General features: G+C 38.5%; 1 protein-coding gene across 3 annotated transcripts in view; it reads right to left on the reverse strand.

Annotated features, from left to right (window-relative positions):
* The window catches only part of LOC137271872 (autism susceptibility gene 2 protein-like), a 230787-nt gene that overhangs the window by 43316 nt on the left and 159888 nt on the right, over nucleotides 1-27583 (reverse strand). Inside the window, exon 1 of one of the 3 annotated variants that reach the window (XM_067804420.1) lies at nucleotides 14684-15195. The exons of the other annotated variants lie outside the window; for them this stretch is intronic. Within the exon in view, the coding sequence (XP_067660521.1) occupies nucleotides 14684-14785 (102 nt within the window). The 5' untranslated portion in view covers nucleotides 14786-15195. Of the gene's footprint in view, nucleotides 1-14683; nucleotides 15196-27583 lie in introns of those variants that run through there. 3 annotated transcript variants of the gene reach the window in all.

Raw genomic sequence — 27583 nt, forward strand, 5'->3', positions numbered from 1 at the left:
ACAGAATCTGACGAGGTAGAGCACACAAGCTTTAATGCTTAAAGCAAGCGGAACTGTTTGTGCCCTGGGCAATAAAGGAAGAAACTAGTTGATTCTACACCTTACAAGGCAGGCAGTGTGTGGAGTGCAAGCGAAGAGGGCTGACTTGCCGCAAGCTGGGTTTTGTGGCAGTAAACATTGTGTGGATGTTACGCTAACATGGCAGCATTCTGTCTCTCGCTGGGCTTCTACACAGAGAGCCCAAGTCAACAAACTCAGATAATACTTTTATCCCAAAACAAACTTGGCCCTGATGTGTTGACCCCCTCAAGAACACAGCAGACGTAAGATCAACTAAACGTCTGTCCCTCAGGGCATGCTGTAGTCACACCTTGCAGGCAGAACTATCCAACTGGAACAAAGTACCTTTGGCCTCACGTCAAACTCCTACTTCAGAATCAAGTAGAATCCAAAAATCCCAACACTCAATATGGTCGCTCATCCAATTACAAGTAAGCTGAATACCAAACCCTTACACACAAATCTACTTCAACACTGGAACTCATATAGCTACTGCTGAAAAGTATTACCCTTACAAATTTATTGATCTGTAAGTACTTGCAAGAGTTCAAACTCTGACCTCTGCAAAGAAAATTCTCACAGTGTACAAGATCAAACTTAACTAAAAACATGACACATTACAAAATAAATACATCATATTCACTACAGCCCCAAATTTTCAAACCTCTTGTCCTACTAATACCAGACCCCTCCAAGAAAGGTAGTCCGGCAACACTTCGGTCTCAAGTCTGAAGCTGAACATTCATGGCAAATAATGAATACATCAAATCTAGCATAGCATTGTCACCCCCTGACATATGAAACCGAAGGTCCAGATTCAAGTTTGTTGCCTGTCAAACTCCAGGAAAAAAATTAATAAAATGCTGAAAAATGTCCCCTCCCCTGCTGTCATTACATAATCATATATGAAATCCACTTCCGACATATCACCTACACCTCTTTCTTAACAAAGCACTCAAGACACATCATCACTCTTAGCATGAAGTGATGTATTATGTATATCAAATACTGCACCCATCTTTATCACTGTAGGTAAAAAATCCCTGTATCCAATTTTTGCGCATTTTAATGAAATGTTTCAAGATTCCATTGATGTTTTATGAGTTTCGGTTCACCAAGGGATCACGATTTATCAAAAGCAGTCAAATTTAGCACAACAAGACCCATCCATCCAAATCCAAGATAGCCTCTATGTGGTAGGTCTTTCAGATAACATTCACTCATGATTTATCTTTAGGAATAATGAGGGGTGGCCCAATTTAATTGGGATTATGGCACGTTCCACCGACACTTGACACCATCTTCAACCAACAGCAAAGCTTCCTGTCATCCACAAGATGACACTGGGCAAGAGAAAGGGGAGATGTATGTATTAAGATCACAGGGTTGTTTGAAAACTGAAATGAGAATAATTCTATTCCTCCAACACAAGTGTCTAAGTTCACAGTTCAAGTTACCACAAAAAGAAAATCCCATTCTCATGAGAAACTTTCACAAATTCTTTCTGAAATGATTTGAATTTCAAATACAAGATATCCAGGCCTTGAAATCCCTTCAGTGTATTTTTTGCCTTTTATACTTGCAGTGTCTACAAACCTTTAAACATTATCCGCTTTTAAGATTTTCTACAAAACGACTTGAGATGTGCTACAAAAGGAAATCAAAGCAGGATCGAGTGTAAGTTATGAATAAAAAGAAAACATTTCCATAAATACGACCCTAGCGTTACATTTGATATGCACTTTAATAATCCCTCAAGGAAACGAGCAAATAAGATAAGTCAAAATCCATATCATAATGACACTTGTGACTGACGTAAAAAGACGAATATCCTTAGATTTCTTGGCAACAAATCTTAAATCAGGTAAAACTTTGAGATGAATGCTGTTACTCAGTTGCTACAGGCTATTATTGAATTTCTTCCACAAGAAAGCCAGCCAGAAGCAATGATTTTATACCAATTACAAAGTATTTGAACATAAACACAGATCAAAGCCAAACGCTAACTTCAAAGAGACATAATGAAAGAAAAAGTTGGGGAAAAAGTTCCATCAAAAGTATGATGATTGTATTTTCCTTACAGCTGTTTAATGCTTTTTGTGATGCTGAAAGTCATGGTTACGCCAGTAGAAAAAAGGCAACCTGCACTCGTCCAGGAAAAGACAAAAAGGCCTATAGAGTTTTTGTCACATTGATCAATCTTGAAATGGATGATGTCTTTCCAATAATTGTCATTAAAACTGTCTAAACCAGATAAATTATTCAAGCATTCGTTCTGCCAAACTCTGCCCGCCACATCAATTATTAGTAGTGCAAAGACTAGCTTAACTCTGCTTTGATCAAGACTTAAAAGAAAAGATTGCGTGTAACTATTTCCCAATGTTTAAAGAAAGCGTGTCGGAATCAGTTGATGGAGGAGCTAATGTAAAGATAACAACAGTGCTCTGTGAAAAATTCTTTCATTTAAAAACTGTTTTCATGAATTTTTAGCTCAAATGACGACTGTAATTTATTTATGTTCCATTATCCAGTATGAATAATGCTGTCATTTTTTAAACATTTATATTCATAAGCTGAACAAAAAGGCAAGACAAAAAGTAAACACAGCAATTACTCTGATGCACATTTTGCCTGTTTCTGAAATACGTCCCTAGTGGCAACCATTTTCTCAGAGAGAAACAGATGTCAGATGTTGTTATATGTGAACTTACCTGATGAAAGTAATCAAAACCTAGTTATAATCCAGAATTATCCAGCAAGACACCAGGATGTTGAGCACAAACTCCAATGTCAGGGCTTTGTTCAGAGCCAAGCTAGTATAGTACTCCTTGTTCGAGGTGGCCGCAAACAAAAACCACCAAAAAAACAAGTAATATCCATGTCAGAGCTGCAAAAGTTACTTCAGATCATCCTCACTGGAGAAAGCTTTAAGTTTCATCCAATTCTCATTCAGTAATTATCCAAAGGAGGCATAAAACTCCAGAATTTGTCAGAGCCCAAGTGACTCCGTCTGCCTAGGCGTCTGCTATGCATCCAATATGGCTGCCAGCTACTCGCATGGCCTAGTGTTGGGCTGGGAGTGTGTTTGAGCAGCTGGTTGTAGGCTATTCCGGAGTATTCAGCGGTGAGTGTTCCTCAACACAAGAACAGCCTCTCAGCGTGGGGTTGTTTGTGCTCTACAGCCTCTCCACGCTCACCAATTTCAATAGGCACAAACTTGCCCACAAGTGGCGATCATTTTCTCTGCTTCTACACGGACTCCCAGTGTCAACATGAGCCGACCCCCGAGTCTCAAAAAGCTGGAATAATACTATTTAGGGGCAACACTCCCCATTAAGACCTTTGATCCCAGAATAGCACCCTAGATTGTCTGGCAAAGTTGTTGGGAAAACAAAATCTGTCATGTATTCAAGGGCTGTAGGCACTCACAAGGGTTGGTCTGACAGCCTCAATGGGCCATTAGTCAAGTGTGGTGAATAGCCGAGCAGTCACCGCACAACTCCTTATCCTTCTTAACACACCTGATCATAAAATTGCAATCGGCACTGCAATAAATCTACTGGCAAACACTAGTCCAGCTTTGGAGGTAAAACAATTGTTCCCAGCTTAAACAACTACAGCGTGCAATTGAAATTTTCCAGGTACTCGAAAATCTTTCTGAAGGGTGATGAAATCTGCATGCATTCCCAAGCATCAACAAATCTCTCATCTCTGACATTTTTGTCTGGCTGAATCACCCCAGAAAACATGGGACATCCATTATGACACCTGCATCCGTTCTCTATCATAAATACAGACAAGAAGCTGTGAAAACTCCAGAGCTAATGTCTTTTTTGCGCCCATGGAAGAAAGCAATCGGAGCTGACATGCTCAATATAATAAGGCATCCTCTGCACATGCTAGCAAGGAGGTAAACAGACTCCCTAGACAACCAGCTTTACGCCTCACAGAATTTTAAAGAGGTGTTTCCACTCTTGTTTCAGAAAGAGAATCCCATTTAGGTTTCTTTTGGCCACCCAGATATCATAATCTGTCAGTGTTTGCTATGATATCTCCATGTTTGTTCACCTGGGCACAGCAAAAAAATAAAGGAATTTCACATTGATAAGATCTTCTTAACACATGGCCACTTAAGGATAACTTCAAAATGTCAACAGATGTTTAAAGATAACTTTTAACTGATCAAAATAAACCTACAGTTTTTTATCCATGTTAACAAACTTCACATACAATGACCAAATGTCTTATTATCCACATAACAAGAATTGTCATTACCAAAATCTTTCCATATTCCTTTTTCCATCAATCACAAACACAAACATGACTCAATCTGAGTTGTCTCCCTTCCCTTACACCCAAACCATACTACCAAGTTGAGAACTGGTCCAGTACTCAACAATAACAACAAAATTTCTAAACAAAACTCACTCAGAATAACATTTCTATTATAACCACACCCATAACACTAACAAATAAACTAACTCTCTCCCACACCACCCCACAAGAAGAATCAAAACAAACCTGATCTTAAAGGACAACATGACTACCAGAGGGAGCCATTTTCAAAATGGCTACCACCAGTGACATGGAGTGGATTTCTATCGTCAGACAGTAAAGCACTGAGGAAGATAACATCAAGTTAGTCTGAGCTGAGACAGTTTATCAGCCATGGGTCTCCCTCTCTGTCAGTGAAGAGACCTGCATCTTGGTGAACTAGGAAATGAAGGAGTGGAGGTGTGGACGATCCGAACAGGCTGACATGAAACATACAGGGTCCCAGATATCCTGTGCGACCTTTTGATAATGGGCTAATCAGGGTAGAGCTTGTGTTTCCATCTATACAAGCACAAATGTGTTTGTAACTGATAGGCCCATGTTACTTCCATGGCTAAAGAAGTATCCCACTAATGTCATGTTAGTGCTGACTGCAGAGATACAGAAGTATTCTGTGGGCAATTGTTTCATAATCTTGCCACTTATATTTCAGTTTTAAAAATGGATAGAATTTGAATGAAAAACTTTGAAAAAAACCCCCCAAAAAACAACCCCTAAAACAATATTTCATTATTTCAGAAAACTTCAACCTCAAACCAGTATGTATCAGTGTTGAAATATTTTTCTTCAGTATAACTCTTTTCCAGACACCTTCAGATTGTACAATTTTCAAAAAGAATATTTCTAAAATTGTAAATAATCAATCAACTGGAAACAATAGCAGTCAAATAAAGCCTCCACTCAAAGTAAATACAAAGTAGCTCACAGGATTTTTGTATGGTATGAAACGATATTATCTTGTTCAAAGGGCCATGGGGGCATTTGGGGTGGAATCATTGAACCAAACCGCCCTACTACAAATGGAGAAGGGTTGAGTCACTCAGTCGCTTTGCTATTTATATGAATTGAATCATTCCCTCTCCACCGTCTATGCTTTCATAAATTACAAACTAATATCCCATAAACCAGCTGGATTCTGTCTTGCCGCTTGACCTGATCGAAGAATCTGGAATTAATGTTTTCGTCACTGCAATTGTTAATGGTATTGCACTTTTTGATACGCAAATAACATAATAAACAACACAGATGTGGCAGTAGTTTAAATCAAATTGCCATAAAAACCTTTCGGTGCAACAAGAAAGTGGAAAGGAGATATTGGAAAATGCATTTGACCTGATTAAGAAATCTGTCGAATAGAAAGGATTGTCAATGTCACCGAGTGACTGGTCTTTGTGATTCTAACAAAAACGGTGCACTGAGCGGGTTTTGTTCTAAATTTGTCCTCGTGGACTCTGGTCGCACGCGTCGGCTTTGATATCGAAGACCCGCCATCAGGCTGAGACCAGTCTGAAGCTTTCAGCTCAAATCCCAGGGCAAATCGAATTTGCATTGACAGGAAAAAGCTTCATCAATTTTCGTCCGTATTTCCCCCGATGGCTTTCCTCCATTTCAAATAATGAAATTATGTGTCCGTAATTTCTCTCCCGAAGCATCAAAAGCTGGCCATGTCACGGTACGATACGAAGGTTCTCCCCCAGCTTAAAGCAGTGAGCAGCAAGCCCAGCATCGACACGATCAAACTGGTGTGTCTTGGTCGCAAGCCTCGTGGAATATATTTCACTTTCACCGATAGCTCCCTGATTGCAGGCAACTTCATAGGATAATATGTGAAAAGCCAGGCAATTCAATTCATACAATAGCTAGTGGCCCGTGGGACTCGCGAAACGATAAGGGGAGGATTTCTTCAGCTCTCCGCCCTAGGTCGGCCACAATATCCTAAATTGAAGTCTAACACTCAGGGCACAAACTGGGAAATTACAAAAACACGCCACTGTCTCGGGGATAATTGAATACATTTAAGCAATTTCAGTGATATTCCGACAGGATCTATCGTCACTTTCTTTCTTCCGAACAAAATCCCTTGATCGATAGACTGAGAGAAACGGATTGTCCTAGAGGATGCCTTCTGACCATGTAACCCTCTTGTCGATTCACCTCAAGTCTTCTGGGATGTACAGTCTTATGGTAAAGACTGCACTAAAAGGTTATCGATATTATCAATCCTAAACGCACCATGAATAATGATTGAACTGTCATAGATCTTTACATTTTTCTTCATGTGGCATGCTGTCATTTTGAATCATTACATGAAAACTTATCTGTATGGCTTGTTTATCCAGCATTTCAAAGGACTGAAATTCATCAGTACTCAAATTGCACCAGAAGGTTTGACATTCAAATTCATCGATCCAATACTGCAAATATATATACAAAAACATCATTGAGGTCTGAAGGAAATACCATTTGGAAAGATATATATTATTTATCTTTCTATAATCATGTACTTTTTGTTATGGTAATAAACTTGAGGCATCATCATCATCATCATCATCATCATCATCATCATCTCGATTGGTAATGAGTAGTAACAGTTTGCTCCTTTCAAAACATATCTCAATAAACTATATAATTTTGTCACTACATGACACTGCTGACAAAACTCTCAGCCATAAAGACACTGTCAACCTTACTATCATCATTAACCGAAGCCAATATTAAGAATCGTATCAGTTCAGAATTCTCCCGTATTAACCAAGTCTTTGATATTCACTCTTGTCCGCTAGCCTAGGATTATAGAATTATGCTATAAAGAGTAAAAATCCAATGTTGGTTGTCCTTACTGACCAATAGCAAGCAAAAACTATCCCCATTACTTCAAAGTGACAGAAATACACACACAGAAAACATTTCTTTTTGTTGATACAGGGGAAGCTGCTAACTCTAAGAATAGTGAAAAAAGGCTGACACCTATCCTCTGACTAGTCTAACCCTATGATGCCGACAAAGGCACATTCGTGAAGATCCAGGTTAGAACTGGTCTTCTGTAAACCATGCTTGTCGTAAGAAATGACTAATTGGATTGGCTGGTCAGGCTTGCTGACTTGGTAGACACATGTCATTGTATCCCAACTGCATAGATCACTGGATTGTCCGGTCCAGACTCAATTATTTACAGACAGAGCCCATTTAGGTGAAATATTAAGTGTGGTATTTAACAACCTACCAACCAGCCAGCCACACTGCCCCCTAGCATGACTGCTGTCCTCAAATTCTATAGCCATGTGGCTGACCAGTCTGGCCCTGCCAAAAGTGACCACAACAATTACCAGACCACAAACCCCAGATAAGGACCATTGTAGTCCCTAACACAAGATCAACAGCATCTGGAGGACTCAGACTGCCATAATGTTGCTTGCTCATCTAGTCCACACTTGGAGTGGACAGGACTCTCAGTACAATGTCTGGCCAAGTGCTAATGAGCTCAGACTAGCAGTCAAGACAGCTGAGCTCCTGTCACCAGCCACAAGCTTATGGTGTCACTAAAAGAGCTGTGTGTTCAAGGTTGCTGGATGCTGGAATTAGCCCACCTTTTGTGCAGATTCAGACTTGTTGGCAAATGGGTGAAGGGAGGATGTATACGCTTCCTCAGTGTCGGTTTAACAAAGGGAAGGTCTCTGACTCTGGAGACAAGATTATAGAGTTCACATCAATTAAGTTTATGCTGGTCTACATAGTCTGGTCTTCTGGGTGGATGATGTCATTACACTGGCAGAGGTCATCACACTAAGTGTGTGTCAGTGATGAGTCGTACTGTATAGCTTGGAACAGTTTTTCATTTCCCATACATCTTTGAAGTCAGTTTGGTAGCCTAGTGGTTACAGTGTTTGCTCGTCACGAAGATGTACCAGGTTTGATTCCCGACATGGGCACAATGTTTGAAGCATATTTCTGTTGTCTCTTGCTATCATATTGCTGGAGTATTTTGCTAAAAGGCAATTGAAACACTGGATTTGAGAGCCACAATGACTGTCCATTATAGTATGAGGTTGTTCCAACTCCACTTGTAGCAATATTCCTGCAATATCGTCATCAGGTAACTTCACTACCAACCTTCAAAAACACATCCAAGTTGGGAAACAAACCTGAGTAAACAGGGACCAATCTTCAAAGGGAAAAGTATCAATTCTGATCCTGTGAAAATTTGATAAAGTGTTGAAACAAAACAAATAGACGATTTGGAAATTCACTGACAAATATTTAGTCTCTGAATAGGAAGAGTTGCTAAATTATCTTAATAATTATAATATCTATATAATGAATATAGTACAGAGGAGTGAAGAGTAGGGCTGCGCAATATTACTGGTTTACCAGTATATACCGAAATGAAAATGATACGCATTGCAATACGCTGATAATTTGACATTTGTAACAATCAGAAATCTTTAGATATTTCCATACCTCTTACCGCAAGCCAAGTTAGGTTCGGTCTGAAGTTGTGTTCTTCACTTTCATTCAAGTGTTTCCCTAAGTTTTGGATCTGAATCTTTAAAATATTTACTCGATCTCTGTTATGTCCCGACTAGGTCAAACTACTGTCTGAAATTTTGAAATTTCAGGTGTTTTTTTTTTTTTTTTTTAAATTGAGAGTGGAGATTAGGTTTCTATTCACGTTTTATCAAGCATAGCGATGTTGTGATTCTGTTTTATAAATCAGCATTAACTCTATTATAAGTATATTAAAAAAAAAGAGTAAAAAAGCATCTTCTTGCAATATATTGCAATCCATATCCCAACATATGCTTTCGCATCGCAATATATCACAATATGAAAATTGTTTGCAATACCCACCCCTGGATTTTCCAAATCTTCATTGTAATACCTGCAGAAATCTAGACTTGCTAACTAATACAGACTTGTATGGGTGGTTTGGGATATACCTGTTTCAGGGTCTCTTGTGACAGGATTTGTTAATTCCCTCCTATAAAAAAAAAAATCATCGAGCTCTCATCAGTCCTCCAAATACTTCTAGACACGCACAAGTTGTCAAGACAAAGGTCTGATGTCTCACCTCAAGTCAGCTTCTGTCAGGCGCCATCGTTTGCAATCAACTTACCACAGTGTCTGGACAGAGAGATTAACACTGCCAGTATATAATGGATCAATTATTTTAATAAATGCATTATCCCTTGCCATTATACTTCTAATAAATAAATTTAGCTTGACAACTCTTGGCAATTACCTTGTGGTAATCACGAGGGGCCCATCTTGGGATTCCCCTTAGTGAACTTCACTTAGAGTCCAGTCCCCAATGAATGGCATTAGTCGATATGTTAGCTCCCTTGTCCTCGGCTACGCTAGTCACCACCCAAACTGTAATCACGATAATGATGGAATTACGATGCATAATGCGTGTGTCGAGTTATCCATTTGAACGGACTAATGGTATCAACACAAGGGCTGATTTTATTAAAGACTTATAAAGCAAGAAAATTTTCAAACCCCATCGCTTGCTGGGCCCAGGGGAAATAACTCTGTATGGCTGGAGGAAATGTATCATCAACATGACAATTTGAGTACGATTTTTGTGTTTTTGGGCTCCCAAGGGAAATTAATTTGGGGATCTCTATATCAAATCCGCAAGGAAATCTCCCTTCAAGAAAGATGAAACAATGTTTGCTTGTTACAAATTCATAAAGAAGCAAATATCTGAACACAGTGACCAAAAATTAATCAAATTAAACTGATGAAAATGACATATCTAAACAATTAGAAGACAGATCACTCAACTACAAAGTAAAGAAAAACATTGTCAAAGGAAGATGCCCTAGATTCCAGATAAACGAGGACAAAGTGAAAAGAATTTTCTACTTCAATATGAAAAAGAGAACTATTTGATAAGAACATTATCAAAGGACTTGGATGTTCTTTGTCCTTTTATTGGGCAATTTGAATTTGCTTTTTAAAAAACTTATTTGATAATATCATCAACAGCTTTCAAGATTAATTGATGTGACAAAAAGCAATACACCAAAATTCCATTAAGATGGAACTGAATGCAGTCATTACTATTTGTCAAATTTGTTTCTTTTTACCAAAGTTTGTACATTGAGTTGTCTTTAATGTCATTACTTTGACAAAGGAGATCATTATTACCAACTTCTAAGTGATAAAGTATCTCAGATCATAAAACAATGCTTAGGACAAAATTTCAACATGCAATTAGGGAATACAAACCTAAAAACAAATCAAGGACCTACAACCTCTGTTCTGTGAAACTTTCCAAAATACATTTTCCGCCCCAGTAAACACATTTCATCCTTTGTGGTTCTGTCACAGCTCACTCATCTTTAGATGTGTCTCCTAACAAATCAAACCCTGTATGTATCTTAATTTCCTTCAAAGCTGGCACAGAATCCATCTGTCATTGCATCAACAGAATCATACAAACCAATCAAAATCACAGATCCTCTAAAAGCTGATGTCTGCTTGTCGTAATCAGGGACTATCAAATTGCAGTCCATGAAGAGTGTGCTGTACCGGGGCCCACAAAGGCTCTAATACCATGTCCTTCTCTAATGATCCACATCACCAAACTATCAATGCCAGTGTGACATGGCGAGCGAGCATCAACGTGCCACTTGACATCCACAAACGTCATTTATCATCTTTTCATGGAGTTGACAGGCCACGCACATTTCGAAAAAACGCATTTCATCTCCAACAAATGAAACCCGCAAACACTTACACAAAATGTCAGGAGTTTAATAGTCCAAACTGACGCCTCTAAAAGCAACCGTTGGGATATTCTCCACCAGTTTCCAGTGCTAGCATTTGGCCTTTGTGGATTGTAAGGAAATGGTGTGTGCAGGGATCTTTCAATCTATGGAGGTAGTCGTGTGCATGTCCTGGCGGATCACTTGCCCGACCATCGGCCCCCACGCTCGCATCATTATCATTGATTGAAGGGGAATAAAAAACTCAATTAGCTGGACTGGGTGAGTAAACAGCATTTTCTCAATCCAACTCATAGCGAGCTCATTCAAACAAAATGGCTTCCTTTCGACCGGGTCCAAGTAATTTACACAAAATTATTCCATTTTTCCTGTGATTAAACAACAAAGTTAATAGGGAATTTGGATCAACTGCACAAATAACTGTTGCTAGGCAGCGCTTCTTCCCAAGCACATAAAAAGAGTGGCATGAAACATATTTCGTACAATTTGCGGAAGTGATTATTCTGATGCCTGCACCTGTAGTGCGGTTCTTGGATGACAGCATTACAGAGATCAACTCCCAGGGATCTCATTGGGCCTTTGTTCCCTTTTCCACATCCCTGGGTATTCCTCATCACAAATTAATTTCCATTTTGCGAGGAAGACGGATGATGTCAATAAACGCCACCCAGTGACGAGACAATGATAACAATCAGCGATGCATGCTTCACTCGCTAATTACGCACGGATAGTGGGGATGTCAAATTTGTGCAATTGTCAACCAACCTCTATTGACTCATCATCTAATATTGAGATATATTTGCACTTGAAAGCATAACTTCATTACAAGCTAATTGCTGCCTGGGCCACGAGTGGTTATGACTACGTTTAACTTGACAAGTTCAGGTCTGGTACAGCCTATTCAAAATTAGCCATACAAGAACAGAACGAAGTTAATCACAAGCAATTCAACAAAGGGAGTTTACATTGGGAAAACAAATCGGCAGGATTTGTTACAACGGGGTTTTTTTTGTTATTTGTTTCACGGTTAAACAGGTCCATACTTTGACAAAAGGTGATGTTAAGCAGTCCAGTTTTGTGAAAAGGATAAAATGGAATTTGATTTCAGCACTGAATTACTAACTAGTTGAACCTAATGCTCCTCCTCTCCCCTCCCCCATAACATTACATCAGAATTACAATATGATAAATAAAGACAGACGTTTTCATGATGATGATGATACACATAATACTCCACAACTGTGTAACATGATTTGATGCCAAACTGGCATGTTTTAAATAAAGCAACTCCAGAATTATTTTAATAATCATCACACAAGCACCTGTTGAGTAATATGCCACAAAATGAAAATGAAACCTTACCAATGATTGATAACGACCAATAACTAAGCACTGAATAACATGTTATTGTGCATCAATACTGAAGCACTATTCACCTCTCCACTTAATATATTATGTCACATCGCACTGAAGCTTGAACCTGTTCTTGTAGATGCTACCTAAATGCAAAACATTATGTTCTGACATGACTGAAAATATTTCTGATTGTGTAGAAATTGCATTATTCAATATTCAAGTGCCAACACATACATGCAAGAATACATGCACAAATGAAACACTCCATATTTCCTTGATAGTGTTGTTCGATAATATCATCCTGCAACAAACATCAGTGTTATTCCCAGACAGTCTCTTGCACGGACTACTTATCTGCTTTCCTTCCTCATGTTGTCTAGTATCCTGCCTCGGAAACTGACAGTTTGGTTTATTGATGTTTTGGGTTTACTCACGATGTCATTAAATTTTCCACACCAGATTTGATTCTTTGCAGTCCAGTTATATTTGTAAAATATTACAGAGACAGCATCAACCTACAAAACTGGGATAAGATGACATGCAACAACCATGTCCTGACCAAATAATCTTCTTAGATGCCCCTTTCAAGAAACACACTCACTCTTATGAATAAGCGGAGTTTTTTGCCGCTTTTAGCAACATTAATATCACAACAGGGGAAACAGAAAAGGGATTCAACCCAGGGATTGTACCCATTTTGGAAATCAACCCCAGACCTTAAGAGAGTTAAGTGAATGCTTTAACTACTAAGGTACCCACCTGGCAATCACTTAACTTGACACTTGACATGTGATGGTAAAACACAGTTCATTAAACAGACATGTAAGTATCAAAACATAAGCTTTGGGATTTCAGCTTAATAATACCAAAGCACACAATTTCAATGTTTTAACTCACGACATTGTCATGCCAAAGGCTTGGGTTTGATGATGGTCAGGGTTTGATTACCCACATCGGTACAACATGTGAAGCACATTCCTGATGTCACCTGACATGATATTGCTGGAATATTGCTAAAAGCAGCATAAAATCCCACTCACTCACTCACTGACGTGACAAGGAAAACAAATCCTCTGATGTGTATTGGTTACTTAGAAGATCAATGACTCTCACAAGGACAGCCAGATATACACACCAGGTGTGAGCAAGCCAGAGCAGTTAGTGACTCTTCAACAATGTGAAACCAACGATTATTAGATGTTTATATCACGGATCAAACAGTGGACAGATTGATGTGGAATTGATCTCCATATTGTCGCAGTGCGCTGTAACTCAATGTCTTTCTCTCACTGGACCACTCATTGATTGGATATTGAACACAAGTATGTAACAAGTTACATATGAAATAGACAAGCAGGATTTTCACAGCTGCTGCAATAAATGTGCAATCTGACGAAACACATTTTAAAGTGCTTTAACATCAGAGATACTGATGGCAGTGTATCATATTCATTATGCTCTCGTTAATTGATCGAGGCAATATGTTCTTGTGTGTTGAAATTAATGTGCAGTTTTATAGATTTCATGTTAAGTCCAGCTGTAAATTTAAGAATTTACATCACAAATGAATAATTAATTTCTATTACTGTCAGTGCAATTTGCTTTCAGAGCATTATGGCAAATTTATCCCCATTCTGGAACATAAAACACAATGAAATCTTCTGTTTTTTAAAGTCCAAAGGTAACAGCGAAGCATAAACATTACAAACAAAAAACTTCATCCCATTACTCAAAACACTGACAAACCCTTAACTTTTCCTTGATTCATCATCAATTATCCAAAATAACAAAATCACATACATCAAAAAGGCAAAATAAATCACTAATCATATTTTTCCCCAAACTATTATCATTTAAAAAAATTCATCAATATTTTAAGCTAATAATCCAAATCAGGAAATTATACCACCCTGAGGAAATTGATTCCTTCAAATCTGTGACACACACATTTACCCCAATTGAGTATGTTTCCCTAAAAGACCCTTGGGGATGGTACAGAAGCGATTTCACATGTGGAAAGAGATGTCAAATACGATACAGCTATCTTTCCCACTCTAACAGTGATATACAAAAGCACATCTAATCAGAAAGCAGGCACTTATCATACAATATTCATGATCTAACACAGTGTCCCTGACAAGTTCTATTTCTGTACCTACAGACTACGCAGTGCGTTAATCTCGGCTACAGCTAGCTACCTGTTGGGGGCTGTCCTGGTTGCATGGTTGACTTACAGAAGGAGAATCTTCCACAACAATGTAGTCCGGCACCTCAGCTTTGGTATCCACCACTAAATCCATACTGAGGAACACGACTCTTCAGGTCACTTGTCAAATAAGTAATAATAAACGTGGGTCAACGAAGAGCGCCCCCTGTTGACAACCCAAGAAGGCTCACAGAGAAAGCAGGGTGAACAAGCTATGGATTCCTGGATGTGGAGGAAGTTGCTGATAGATTGGCTCAGTGCATCATCCCCAGTTCTGTGTGCATCTCATCTTCGCTGAATCTTTCAACTGAGAAATTACTTGTCAGGCGAATAGCCCTACTCCGCTATCATAAAACTCAATTTATCAGTGGGACTGGTCCAGTTATTGAGCTGCCTCCAAGCATCAGACTAGCAGGGGGAAATAATGCAGCTAAACATCAGGGACTTTCATAAATGATTAAAGAAGCAGAGAAATTGATAGCAGTTAGACGCATTGAGCCAGAGTGGCAAGGGAGGTAACTCTATCTGACACAGACCACATACAGCTGGTTAAAGGGGCAGAAGGACTACAGAGGGGGGAATGGTGCACTCCATGATTCATGTAGTAATTTGTGGTGGAAAAGCCAAGGTCTACATTCCGCTGACACCAAGAGTTTTATTGATTAAGGGATCAGTGCCTCACTTGGTTTTTGTGAGCAAGCCACATTTTCTACACCATCTTCATAAATTTATCGACATCTTTTTCTGCTTGCAGCAAAAGCATGTGCCCTTACTGGCATGCCAATTCAAAATGGCCGCCTTGAAGCAGACACAGCTGTCGAGCATTCGACCCTCTTGATATTCACAAGATTTCTCGCCAGCAAAATGAGCTAAACTACGGCTAAATTTCACCCCATTGAAAGAGTGACTGTTGACCTGCCTGCTCTGTTTACTTAAGCTTCCCTTGAATGTTTGTATACAGAGCCTTGCTCTGATAATGTACAGCCTATAATTAAGTTCAGGCAAGCAAACACAATAATTACACTGAACTATCTAACTATTTATTAAATTAAAAAATTAAAAACTAAACCATTTAGTAATCATTTAGATGTGCATGACTTGAACTTCAATTTGTTTCCTTTCATTAACTTTTACATTTATGTAAAATAATTACATCCGACAATTTGATCAAATAAAAATAAAGAGTTGGGTAATAAATTCTGTTTATGACAAAAATTAATGCTCTCTGAAATGTCATATCTGAGAGTCACTTTAGCAGAGTGGTTCGTATTACCCATAGTTCCATTCATCACTTTTAATATTTATAGCCCTAATACATCGTTTGTTTTGTTCCACAGCAGATGGGGGGACTACATTCCTGTTAACAGCACATTAGGCATATTGAAATATTCTTCATACACAATCATGCTATCATCTGTTGACAAGCATTTCCATCCCAGTTCCTATCAAACTACAACATGCATGTCAAAATGAAAGCAAATTACCTATGTACATACACGTCAATAAAACAGGTCTGTTTCGATTATCGCAGTGACATGCAATTACCTGTAACAGGTAATTGTGAATTTCACTATGTCTGCAGCTAATGGGTGTTGGATTTCAACAAAACGGACCATAACAAAACGGTCCGAGTTGGCAGCATTGTTTTTCCGAATTACAGGAAATACACTGAAGTAAATTTCACCAGGACAACATGTTGTAAGTGTTGATTTCAGCTTGAGTGGCAGGAGCAGGTCTGCTATAACAACAGTTCCTAGGTGTTGATTGCGTTATGAATTGCTTATTGCAGATCTATTGCAAATTGACATCCAGGGTGCAATTTACTCCACGTTGTAAATATTGAACGAACTGACTGCCAAACCATAAATAGCGCCCACTTAATGGAAGCAATTAAACCTAGCTTCAGGGTTCGCAGTTCTTTGATACCAAGAAATACTTCTGAAATGCAGTAAAGTTAAAATAAGGTCACGTCAGTGCAGGGGGAGCTATGGGAAACCTGTTCAGGCCGCTGGCTTTGAATACAAGCGTTTGGATGGGTTTTTTTTCACACCATATGGATTTGATTTTACAAATACCAAATACTTTCTCTGCCGTTCTGGTTGGGATTTACTTATGAAGTGCACAATGTTTACAAGATATGAGATTAATTTACTCAAGTGCTGGATCATTATTCAAGTCTGCCATCAAATTGTCAAAAAATGGAAAACATATTTTCTTCAAAAGGGACAGCATGACATCAGTACAGCTAATCTTTATCTGAATCACTCAAAGATGTTGATAGACTTTTAGATGAAAAATAAATTAAAAACAACAAAGTATCTTGTCAACAATGTATCAGGTTGGTGAACAAGCAAATCTGGTTAAATTAAGGTTACTTTAGATTATTTTAGAATAAGTACCACTTTGGGGAAAAGTAAGACCATTTGTGAGTGCTGATAAACCACATAATGAGTGAGTGAGTTTAGTTTTATATCACACTCAGCAATATTTCCGCCATATGGCAGCGGTCTGTAGATAATCGAGTCTGGACCAGACAATCCGGTGATCAACAACATGAGCATCAATCTGCGCAGTTGGGAACCGATGACATGTGTCAACCAAGTCAGCGAGCCTGACCACCCAATGCCTTTAGTCACGTCTTATGACAAGCATGGGTTGCTGAAAGCCTGTTTTACCTGAGCACCTTCATGGGTCCCACATAATCAGAGTATTGGATTTAAACCCACTCTCGCTGGTTCCTGACACCTCCTAGGAAAGGGAACTCTGCACAGCAAAGAGCAACACCTCAGTAACATTGTCACTTTGATGACCAAGTACAAATAATGGAATATTCAAAGATCACAATTGTAACTGCATAGCTCATTTTTATCATCCTGGTTTGCTGGTCCTGTTGTGTACCTGCCTCCATTCAACTAGTCCAGGTTTGAATCCTTGCAAAGTACATGAACCTAACTACAAACTAGGGGCTGTCAGATTTGATGATCTGTTCAAACTTTAACTCTCCTCAGTCATCTCAATAATGCTGAAACAAGCATCAGTCACTTTCAACTCCACAAACAGTTCACAGCTTCGAGTAATTCAGCCTTATTGTAAAGACTATACCACTGAGTTAATAACGTATAACATTCCTAAATCAACTAATAACATATCATTTTCTGACCCTGCATATTTTGCCTGACACTGACATAACAACAGAAGGACTGTTACTATACATTTCCTAATATCAGTGGCAATTATTCGTCTATTTCAATCCCAGATGTGCTACAACTCTGTACCCAGTAAACTTACACACAGAATCTATAGTGTCACTTTCATGCACTATAAAACCCCCCACCATTTCCCCCTTGGGATAACAGAAAGAAGTCTACTATGTAGGGCCTGGGTATAAACTACCTTCTCACATGCAAAACACCCAATTGGGAGTCATTTATTTGCATTTCGCTACAGGTATTTATGCTTATTTAATTTCTTGTTAGGACTAAGGTAAATATTCAGTTTCATGGAGACTGAAATGTCACTGTTGCAGACAATATTCATTCAGAGGTGAATAAACTTAATTAGGCTGTGATACGTTGGGCTGTTTGTCTCAGGCCAGTCACGCCATTTAATAACGTTAGTGTAAGACGAGAATTTGATGAATAATATAGTGTCTATGATGCTGCCCCTAGGGAGTTGCAAAGACCATAAAACTCATCATCATCATCATCATCATCATCATCATCATCATCATCTGGCGTTGACGATTGACCTTAGGTAATTTATGAGTCTCACTACTGTTAATACAGAACATCATTTGATTCAATATCAGTTGTGGACCATAATTCTCATTACCCTTACGATCATGAATAATAATAATCAACACCCTTCACAAGATAACACCAGATTAATGGACGTCAACTTCATTATTGTGGATAACACGACATTTCGGAGTGTATGCTTGCTCCTTCATCAGTTCATCACCGAAATGACTCCTGACTTCACCCTCAATATGCTGTTGCAAACTGTCCTACACAAAATCAGTTTACCCTCTAAACTACATGGAGAACTTAAACATTGCTGTCACATTGTACCTTCCATACAGTGACTTCCTTCAGCCCATTGCACAGAGATGACATATTTGTCCACAAACACAAACAATACCTCATCCCAAGCATCTCTCAAATTCACCAAACTTACATTTTTCAAAATTCTTCAAACTATGAGGTCCAACAAATACTTGTAAATTTCTCCCCAACAAAACACTGTTTGAAAACATAGGTGTGAGTATGGGATCAGGGCTGACAGGGCTGTGTCTATCACTAGCGGAGTACGTGAGATACACTTGTTGTGTACCTGCCTGGCGTGTGTGTATCATTCAGAGGTGAGCGATACACATCCAACATATCATGTATGGTAAACACCTATATTGAACTCTTCTTATGAGAATCTTTAAGGTCAGTAGGTCAAAATGGAGCATAGATGAAGTATTATTGTTCTTGGGAGTCCTCTAGGTCACCACAGATGGTGACTGTGAAAGAATTCCCCTCACTGAATAGTGGTAGGACTGGGTGGCCATAGGACTGGTCAGTTCAGTATGTTGTGTTTAGTGAGGTGAGTTGTGGAGAGTTTGGTGGGTTTGGAGTGGAGTGCATCTGGTGGCAAGTTTAATATACTGAGCTGATGAGATGAGGGAGATTTGGTATGGTGAGTTTGAAAAGGTGAATTTTGTGGTGTTTTGAGGTGAATTTGAGTTTGATGAAGCAAGAGTTGCTATCAAAATACATTTAGGGATTACATAATGTAATTTAACATGTTACAATTTCAGTCAACTGAATCTGCAGCAATAACCTCACAGGCAGTTTTAACACAATAACCATCCTTTGAGCTTATTTTGAAAACAGGATCTTACCTTAATTTGGCAGTTTAATCCAGATTAGGTGTTGCCCTATATCCACAATAAAAGAGTCACAAAAAATGGGCATGTTGACCACTACATATTTAGTTGACTGATGAGGAGCAAACATTGTTTATCTTCTGTACAGGTCCAAAAAGGATGAACTTCATCTAGAGATCAGTAATGTAATCCTTCAGCATGTAAACCATGAACCAAATAGTCCTCATAAAGCAGCAAACAGAGAGTTCTGTTAGGATTAATACCATCACAGTTAAGAACGTCCCCAGCAAATGGTTCCTTCACAGGACACTATTCATCACATTACCAAACACATTGAAGCAATAAAGATCCAATGTCCAGACCTTCAGCAGTCTCCTCCAAGTACAATCCACAATGACTTACCACCGTCTGGAGTGTCCAGCCTCCTCACACTGACCAGTCTTCACCCAATTACACTGCCTCACCACCAAGGGAGGTAATCAGGGATGGACAGAGGGGCGTGGCAGTCATTCAGGCGTGTGTATCAGCAACATTCAATCTGACAGAAATTACACCCCTGAACGATGTAACTTTTCTCAAACCTAATGCAACGGTTGTAATTTTCTGTTTGACTGATCTGGCAAACACTAGGTTATAAGCTTTCCCCACGGCTGGTGTCCCGCCCTGACTCCATTACAGTCTACCTGGACCTTATGTGGCTCCCCCTGGTGGCACATCAATACCTCCGCCCTGGAATAGGGAACAAATTCAGGTGCCTCTCATTAAAGCCCATGATATACCTTGCCTGAATCTGATCGTTCACTAGCTACTAATCACCTCGCAATGGCATCCCATGGGGGATAATTTCATCCTGGTCTGCCAATCAACTAAAGGCGAATTTGATAAGATAATGGCGCAGTTATCAGTCGATGAATCACTAGCGTATCAACAAATTATAGGAATTAGTCTTCTTCTAGAGCAGCAGACAAAATTCACCATATCTAGAGATGAGAGAGCGTGGCTTGGACAGACGACCCAAATATAGCGTGGTGTCTTATTGTACATGAAACAGGCCTAGCTATGTAATGACTGATTATAGGGGCTCGTTAAGTGTCTTTGAAATTGTAGCTCGTTAACATTCAGCCCGCTTGCAGACTCTTTAAACGTTGGATTAGAGAACACACTGCTGTCTGCAGCTGAAAGTTTCTTTGAACGTGTTAAAATTGACTTTTACTTCAAATTCAATTTGGAACCGCACCGTATAATCAAAGGGCGACTCCAGAGGATCAAATTTGTTCATGTATTTTATAAAAATCTATATTTCCATCTAAAGTGAAAGATGATGGCACACTTACTTTTAAGAACTTTGAGTAACTGAGTGAGTGAGCGACTGAACATAACAGTCTACAATATCATGGCTATTGTATGGCTACCTGCAGCCCCTTGGCCCTTTTGCATAACACTATTTACTTGCATGGGCAAAGAATGAACGATAACTGTAAGTCACAAGAAACCTGAGTGGGCAGGAAAATATTTTCCCTTTAAGCCACTGAATAATGCCAAGAATGGTGTAAGCATTAGAAAGAGTAAGTGGTGGACTGTAATGCTCTGAAAATACAGGAGCTGGACTGGGTGCCACACACTGTGCTTTGGACTCAAACCCAGATTTTATTTTGATGGAAAGCCTGAACCATGTGGCTACCTTACAACATGGAGGTGAGATTGTGAAAAAACAGTAAGATCATGTTCCCTTATGAACATTGAAACAAGCATTAGTAATCATGCTCATCTACACCAACCAGTTGCTGATAATAGTGCAAATGCATACCAACCACATAACACCCCAAATAGCATTCATAGCTGGTCCAACACTGGCCCAACGTTTGCCAGTGTTGGGCGAACTATGAATGCTATCTGGGACCAACAGTGATGTGGCAGGGTGTGACATGCCATGTCAAGACCGTTACTCACTAAAAATGTACAAAAACAGAGATGAAACCTCTGAAAAGTTTCAACCAAACTTCCTAAACAAAGGAAACAGAACAATGAAAACTACCTGTTCCATGCTATTGCCTTGTTCAGTGTAAGCCACCAGGCAATCAGACGCCAACCTGCCTGCATACCCTACGCTGACATTCATATTCGCCTCAGTCTCTACATTAGCATATATGCAAACTGATGGTGTTACTGGTGTATATTGATATTCACAACACAAATGTTCATCACACCACATATCACTACACACGCTGCCATGCCCTGTTAGTTTACATAAAAGCCTCAACAACAATACAGTAGAATATTAAATAATATTTCTGAATTTTTCACCAACCATTGAATCTTGCCAAGAATAGCAATGAGCGTTATTTCCAACAAAAATGTGAAAAATATGCAGAGTAATTTATGGTGCAACAAAAAACACCTGGCTTGAAATTCAATATGGCTTCAAATACAAAGCTGATCCTCTTCATCAGATAAATTAAATTGTCAACAAGAAAATAGGTGCACCAAATCCACATGGACTAAAAAATTTGACAAACGAGGCCAGCTTTTAAAGAGGTCACATCAAGATGATAGAATCCTTTTTACCATAATTTCGCCTTTCATGCCCAATGGAATCTGTTTCAACCAATAATCGAGACTGATTATTCCACAGTGTTGACACCTTATACTTTAACAAAACCTATCCCTACAAATCTAATGTTCACATCACATAGACTTCCAATGATGAATTGCAAACAAGTAATATCATTAAAAATTATCTTCAGCATTGTCTTAGCAAACCAGTTGTGTTCCATATGCATCAAATTGGAGCCAAAGATCTCTTGACATACCAGCACCTAACTAGTTTGACAATTTTTTGGTCTATGTTGTTCAAATTATTGGAAACATTGCAAGCAAAGAGACCAGTATTTATCCTGGTGAGATATCGCTGTGCTTGCACTGTCACCCAACATGACGACGGCTGTGCAGGATGACAATTAGATGGTGCCGATGGGGTTTGTCCTTTGGGATAATGCTGAATCCACTTGGGCTGTGAAATAACAAGTGTATTTGCTGCTCAAATTATAGACCTCGGGGAAATTCTATGTGGAGGCAAATGAAATTTATTGGAAATTCTATTTTTCTTGTTGATGAGAGTTCCTCGCGTTGATTGTCGCCCCGGTGTGCAGTGTACGCAAATTGGATCTCGATTTCACTGCGAATAATGCAATTTTCATGCAAACTGCTCGGGAGTCTTGGCACAGGGTACTGTTGTAACCGTGACCCCAATCAGCATCAGCGATGACTCCCCAGGGGCCAATAGGCCCATGAATATCAGGGAGACTCTCAGCAGGCTACGATCAGTGTCATAAATTGTTCCTAAGCCCTTGGGTACATTCATACCAACACAGACAGATACCCTCAAACACCATTCCATCTCACGGCCATGGACAAGGTAAAATTTTTACAACTCCCAGTACACCAGCGAGCACCACACCGTGTATGGCAGCTAAAACAGGTTTCATGGCAAATTCATCATAAAGAGGCTACTGTGGACAAGACGGGCCTCACGAGTGTCAATCAGCCAATCAAATCGGGTCTCCTCGCCTGTGATCTCTGCATTAAAACTGTAGTCTCTCACACACATTAACATCATCTGAAGCGACTTGATGGCGATCGCTGTATCTGCAGCCTTTGAAGAGTAACAGGGAACTATCAAATCAAACACAACGTGTTAATATGTGGATCTATAAATAATGTGTTTATCAGTCGTGGCTGGTTGGCAAGTTTAACACCTAATTATCGCGTTAGTGCTAAAGCTTCGAAATCCAATTGCGCGTAATTACCTAACATAAAGGCTTGATTATCTTGTTCGGTAGTGTTAACAAGCTTTCTTATCTCAGACTCTTCAAAGAGACACATATATTACTGGCGGCTGAAGGCTCACTTTCAGGAATAAATACCACATTAACCAAAAACATCCACGATTTCTTCAGTTTCAGGAGCGGAATGCAACAGCTTCTAAAGTTCAAGTCAAAATTCTTGATTTATATCTGTCAAGCATAAAAACTCAAGCCCTGTGTAAAAAAATCAAATGAGCATCCATGTTGAAGTGCGGCGAGTGCATTTGGATGAAAAGATAGAATTTAACATTAGCTGTTCGTAAAATAAGCTCCTACCAAATCAAATTAAGTTATTTATAAAAGAACGAAAACAATCTGAGACCTTTAAACGAGATTAAAATCTCTTCAAGGTTAGGAGTTTGTCTTCAGTAATATTTCTTGAGGCTAATTCATATCCAGATTACAAGGCACTGTGAAACAAAGACTGTGACCTGCACTTTAATAACAAATTCACAGGAGCTAAATTGCTTTTATTCTTAACCTCTGTAAAAAGCAGAACCGAGATTACCGAAGCCTAAATTCCTGTTTGATTTTCAGTAATGTAATCTTGGTTGCTTGTTACAAATGTAATCATCTCTTACAAAAACCACCGAAGGTCAAAAAAGTAAGCAAAGTTGGATGAACTTGTTTAACAAGTCACACAGCGTGAAATGAACACCTTGTGATCATTCATGTCATATCTCATCACAGAATAATTATCTGTTAAAGAAATTTAAATACATAAAAATGGTTGAAAAGATCAGCCCATTTTCAAGGAAAGTTGATCATAGCACATATCTCACAATCACTATTTCAAGGGAAAAGACAAAATCTATGCAAAGAAAAAGAATAAATAAAACATACAGGCATCAATAGCAATAACAAACACACCTGTCAATAACAAGGAGTGAGACTTTCATACGAGCTAGGGTTTCACTGCCAGAAAATGTCAGAATCAAAGTACTGATTATCGATTGATGACAGAAATATGAACTTATCAATTTTTTCTTAACTTTTCTTGGGTAGCATATCTTATTAAGGTGACAATAGGACTACTCATTTAGCATAGGTAGAGACAAATAAACTATGTACACCAGTAATTCAATAATGAAAATTAGACTGATCAAATCAGTCTAAAATTAATTTTTCAGCCTACTTACTGTCAATCTTACCTAGAGGGCTTTTAATTAACAAAAAAAAATAAAAAATACAAAAGTGAATAAATGTAAACATGTCAGTGATTTCTCAACTTTGAACCATTATTGGTAAATTCGAAAAAGTATAAACATAGAAAAATTACTCACATATCAATATAGCGATAAACACTGACTCTTATATGAGCATTTAAGTTGCTTATTTCAAATGGTTGTAAACATCAGAGGTGATATATATACCTGTCTTTGACCTAGCTATAATCTCCGAACTCTACAGCTGCACTGACAGGCAAATCTACTCACAGGTAAATTCTCTTTAACAGGTGTAAATGCCATTAGGGAAGGTGTTAGGCCACAATGTGATAATAAACCTGCTGGAAGAATAAAATCGCACCCCATAATACAGAACCAAAGCTTTATGAGATTTAAAGCCATCTGGAAGATTAGGCAGATTTGGTGTTAAACTGTTCCATCTGCTGAACCGAAATCTGATCTGGTATGTGTTTGAAATTGACAAAAGCTGTCGTTATTAATGTGTAATCAGATACCTTGATTGTCTAAGCATATTTCACAGATCCATCACGGGGAATACAATAATACTATCTGTTAGCCCGATAACCTGTTTTCATCAATTCCATGACATAAAAATTGAACGTATCTTCTTTCAGAGGCCATTTAGTCTCATTACCATCTTCAGTCAACATTTTATGGGTGTCATCAGTTTCCCCTTTCTCGATGCTATCATCATCATTAATAAAAAACTAGATCATTTACAGAATAATTTTAACAATAACCCAAGGAACCAACCATCTCATTATACCATTGCAGTATACGTATATGATTTTATAACATTTTATCACAAAATGGAACCACTTGAGTACCATGCGGAGAATCAAACCCACATTCTAACTGTGATGCCTGAACAATAGGGCCACCTGATGCTCTCTTAAAGGGATAGATAAAAATAATCACAAAAAAAATGTTATCCTTCATGAAATTTAATGAAAACAATCATAATCCACATTTTTATACAAAACAAACGAAACTATCATCATCACCCCATCAAATCAAATCTAATCAGAGATACAAAAATGCAAACTTTTTCCTCTCCAAATTTGCATAACGTAAATATAAAATAGTCACGATTTTGACATTCACTGCGAACTGGCAAATTCTTCCAGAACCATGTGCCTTCATACACAACATAAGAACTAAAGCGCTCATTTCCTTCTTCCTTAAAACACTAAAGTGGTTCCAACAACTTCGTTCCTTTCATTCTGTCGTGTTTGCTGGACTCCCTGAGGAGAGGAAGAACACTCTTAGCCTCAACAACTGAGACAAGTGGATGTGCTACAAGATGTATGCTAACTGATTGCAGCACAACTTTCAGCAAAGCAAAGCATCAGGAAGCAATAGTGCTCGCACAATAAACTGTTAATGTCCAGTCATATTCACAAGTTCAATTCTCTAAGATTATTGAAACTTTTTCCACTCTATTGCAAACCTGTACATGTACTTCACTCTTTTCTGATAAACAATACAAATACGGAGATGTTAAAAAATGTCACTTCCATTCTAACAATAAAATACTTCCTCAACTTTTCAATCTTGCTTTCAAATAACATGTCATGTTTTCAAAAATCTAGCCAGTTGTTCAATATTTTTTTTCATGCACACACCCAGTTCAATCTTCAGGATATAAATAATCAAACCGGTATGTATATTTGAAAATGGAAACTCACATTCTGTTGGCAGAAACAATATCCAGGTCAGCGATGTTCCAGAAATCGACACCATGGCCAGACAACTGGTAATTTCATATTCATACGTCAATATTAGTCCAAATCCTGCAATTTGCGAAGCCAGGGCTGGGAACCTGTGATACTGACGACTGATTGACGGCAATAAGCACCAAACTGACAGCATAAACCCCTGATTCAACATGTACATGACAGTTATGCAATTCTCTTAGCTGAAATGGACGACATAAACCCCATATCAGATTGAAACTCCCACGAGCCAGCATGACTGTAACCTGTATTACACATTACAACATGGAGAAACATCGATAACAACCGGCAGATATCTGACGCAAGATGGATCAAATACATTTCACTTACATAAACACCTTTCATGAAATGTGTAACATTTGCCTGACCCTTGCTAAAGTGGAATAACACTCATATTAACCCCCTGGTCATGGTTTAAGTGATACTTACATGAACTAAACATATGTAATAGCACTTGCAACCAGTCACTCTGGACTAATCAGCTGGATCTGTTATGTACTTAATGTGCTATTGACATATAATAGGCCTGAAACGTCATAATCATTCTTGACATGTTTCCATACTTGTGACAATGGGGATTAAGAGAATTTAGGGATTTCAGACTTGAATTCCATGTAAAACCAATACAGAAATCTTTCTTATATCCTCCATTTTATATAAATATTAAACGTAAAGCATTGTAGCTGGCAATTTTTCACATTGGAAACAAATATGCACACCAGTGAAAGCCAGTAATGAATAATTTATAGTGGCAAACACATTGCCACTCAGAAAACATGCTTAACTCCAAACCAAATACAGAGATTCATTGAAAGATTAATTTTCTATATAATCTGCCCTTAAAGAAGTGTCAGTGCCCATCTTAGAAACCATAAACCAATCCATTCTTAAATTTCAAAGATCAACGGCCCAAAAAATTGTTTTCTTCCTTGAATCAAAATGGAACAAGTATCTAATGGCAACGGATCCATTACTACAGAAGAACGAGTTGCTGGGAACTCTCTGCCATAAGACAGGAATCATTCTGATGAATTTAAAATATATGAGTACTTTTCTCATTTTGTTGGAAGACAATGAAATATAAGATTACTGAGAAATAAGATATTCAAATTTATCTGCTATATAAGTACATGCTGAGAAGGAAACATATGGAAAATAATTATCTTCCAATTATTTTCGTTTTAATCAGAAATGGTAGATAGGAATGATAAAGTCTGAAGGTAATTTGACCAC

Source organism: Haliotis asinina, chromosome 1, assembly GCF_037392515.1.
Source record: "Haliotis asinina isolate JCU_RB_2024 chromosome 1, JCU_Hal_asi_v2, whole genome shotgun sequence".
In the NCBI taxonomy this organism is placed as follows: Eukaryota; Metazoa; Mollusca; class Gastropoda; order Lepetellida; family Haliotidae; genus Haliotis; species Haliotis asinina.